The sequence below is a fragment of the Pterocles gutturalis genome, unplaced genomic scaffold (genome assembly GCF_000699245.1).
Source record: "Pterocles gutturalis isolate BGI_N339 unplaced genomic scaffold, ASM69924v1 scaffold1402, whole genome shotgun sequence".
NCBI classification, from domain to species: Eukaryota; Metazoa; Chordata; class Aves; order Pterocliformes; family Pteroclidae; genus Pterocles; species Pterocles gutturalis.
In genome coordinates, this window is record NW_010114917.1 from 1 (window position 1) to 1,734 (window position 1,734).

General features: G+C 58.3%; 1 protein-coding gene across 1 annotated transcript in view; it reads right to left on the reverse strand.

The window, feature by feature from the left end:
- Positions 1-5: 5 nt before the first annotated feature.
- The window catches only part of SCNN1B (sodium channel, non-voltage-gated 1, beta subunit), a gene marked incomplete at its 3' end in the record, with an annotated part of 8,217 nt that continues 6,488 nt past the window's right edge, over positions 6-1,734 (reverse strand). The window contains exons 8-11 of the mRNA XM_010074957.1: positions 1,448-1,523; positions 1,207-1,264; positions 887-948; positions 6-48 (exon numbers count right to left, since the gene is read on the reverse strand). Coding sequence (XP_010073259.1) covers positions 6-48; positions 887-948; positions 1,207-1,264; positions 1,448-1,523 — 239 coding nt within the window. The remainder of the gene's footprint in view (positions 49-886; positions 949-1,206; positions 1,265-1,447; positions 1,524-1,734) is intronic.

The following is a 1,734-nucleotide window of genomic DNA, read 5'->3' on the forward strand; positions in this document are numbered from 1 at the left end:
CGGTAGTTGTACTCCTGGAAGTAAATATTCAGCTTGATGATCCCGTTCCTGTAAGGGAGAACCAGCAGCTCAGCACGGAGCCGGGCTAGGGGGTCCCAAGCCCCCCTCCGCTGCCCATCCCCAGGACCGGCCACGACAGCCCGGCTGCTCCGAGCATCCGCTGAACCCTCCGCTGGGCACACGGGAGAGGGCAGAGTGCCAGACTGGGAAGGGAGGAGAGACGTGGCTCTGAGGTCCCTCCTGGAGCAGCACGTGGGCACCTGGACGCTTCTCTGGGGCTGTTTGGTTTTTGGGGCTGCGCCCTCCCCAGTGCCCTGCACCTCGCGCTCCTGCGCACGCCCAGAGCGGCTGCACCACGACCCACCCTGCTACGGGGGCTCCACGTGTCCAGCTCAGCAACAGCTGTCAGGCCATTCCTGATTCTCTCGTTTTTCTTCCTTAGGGAAACCCCTCCTCCTTTCCCCCTGATTCGGGGTTTCGCCTCTCAAAGGGTAATGCAGCGGTTGCCCTAATTTTGGTGCATCCCCCCTGCTGCCGCTGACAGATTCTGGGATGTAGGCACACGGGGACGCAGGTTACGATCCAGGAGCTGGATGCTGGCGATTCACAGCCCCAGAGCTCCCAGACTCCCACCTGCAGCTCTGGAGGTGCTGCGGTTTGTCCTGATTTTACCTTAACGGCACGTTTGGGTTGGCCTGACCCCGTTTGTCCCTATGCAGGGGATAGGTATGGAGCGTGTTTCAAATTTGCTTTATGTATCTTCCCGGCAAACATGCGCCAAATCCTGTCCCCCCTTTGCACTGGCACGCGCGTGCTGGGGCCCCTGTGTTAATCTCACGTTCACGGGCTCCACGGGGAAGATGAAGCGGTTGTTCCGTCCACTCACCTGTCCAGAGTCACGTTGGTCGACATATCCCTTTCGTAGGACAGGATATGGAAAATCCAGTCCTAGGAGAACAAAACGCATTCAGACCCGAGCAGAAGCATCCTCTGGGCGCTGCTGGACCCCCGGGAGCTGCAGGGCTGGGGGTGGGAGCCCCAGGGGTCCCCAGTCCTGTCCCACGCCCTGGCACGGGGATTTGCTCGCTGAAAAGGGGCAGTTGTGCAAAGAGGCTGCCTGGACATCAGCTCTGGGAATGCTGAGGGGTTCCTGCAGCCAGGAGCAGGGAATTACGGGTGAACGTTTCGAACAAGAACGGGGGTTACCTCCGAGGCCTCGGACGGCCAGTCTGCCATGGAGATGGTCATCTTGTACTGGGTGTCGCTGGGGAGGAGAGGAGAACACTAGTACAGGAGTTTCCCCCTCTCTCAATCCCTGGAACTTCAGTTCTCGCACGGGGAAGCAGCCCCCCGTGACCCGCCGCCGTTTCAGCAAGGTCAGAACCGATGGGAGACGGAGCGCGGGGTCCCGCCACCCGGGCCGCCCCGGAAGGACGCAGGCACTTACTTGCACGTTTCCTTGCAAGAGTCGATACAAATCTGCCTGTGCCGTATGCTCGATCGCAGCGATGAGTAGCAGTATGCTGGTTGGTGCAAACACAAAATCAAAGCTTCTCTTTAGGTGAGGACCCTGCTTACGAGGTTACATCAATTTCATTTCACTAAATCAATATCAAGGTGTGAGCCTGCTGCCCAGGCTTGCCATCTTCTCCTCAAACTTCCTTTTCCTTGAGAAACTCAGGCAAAGCGCTCAGGCAATGAACAATAAATTTAAACCAGATGTTCATTTCCTCT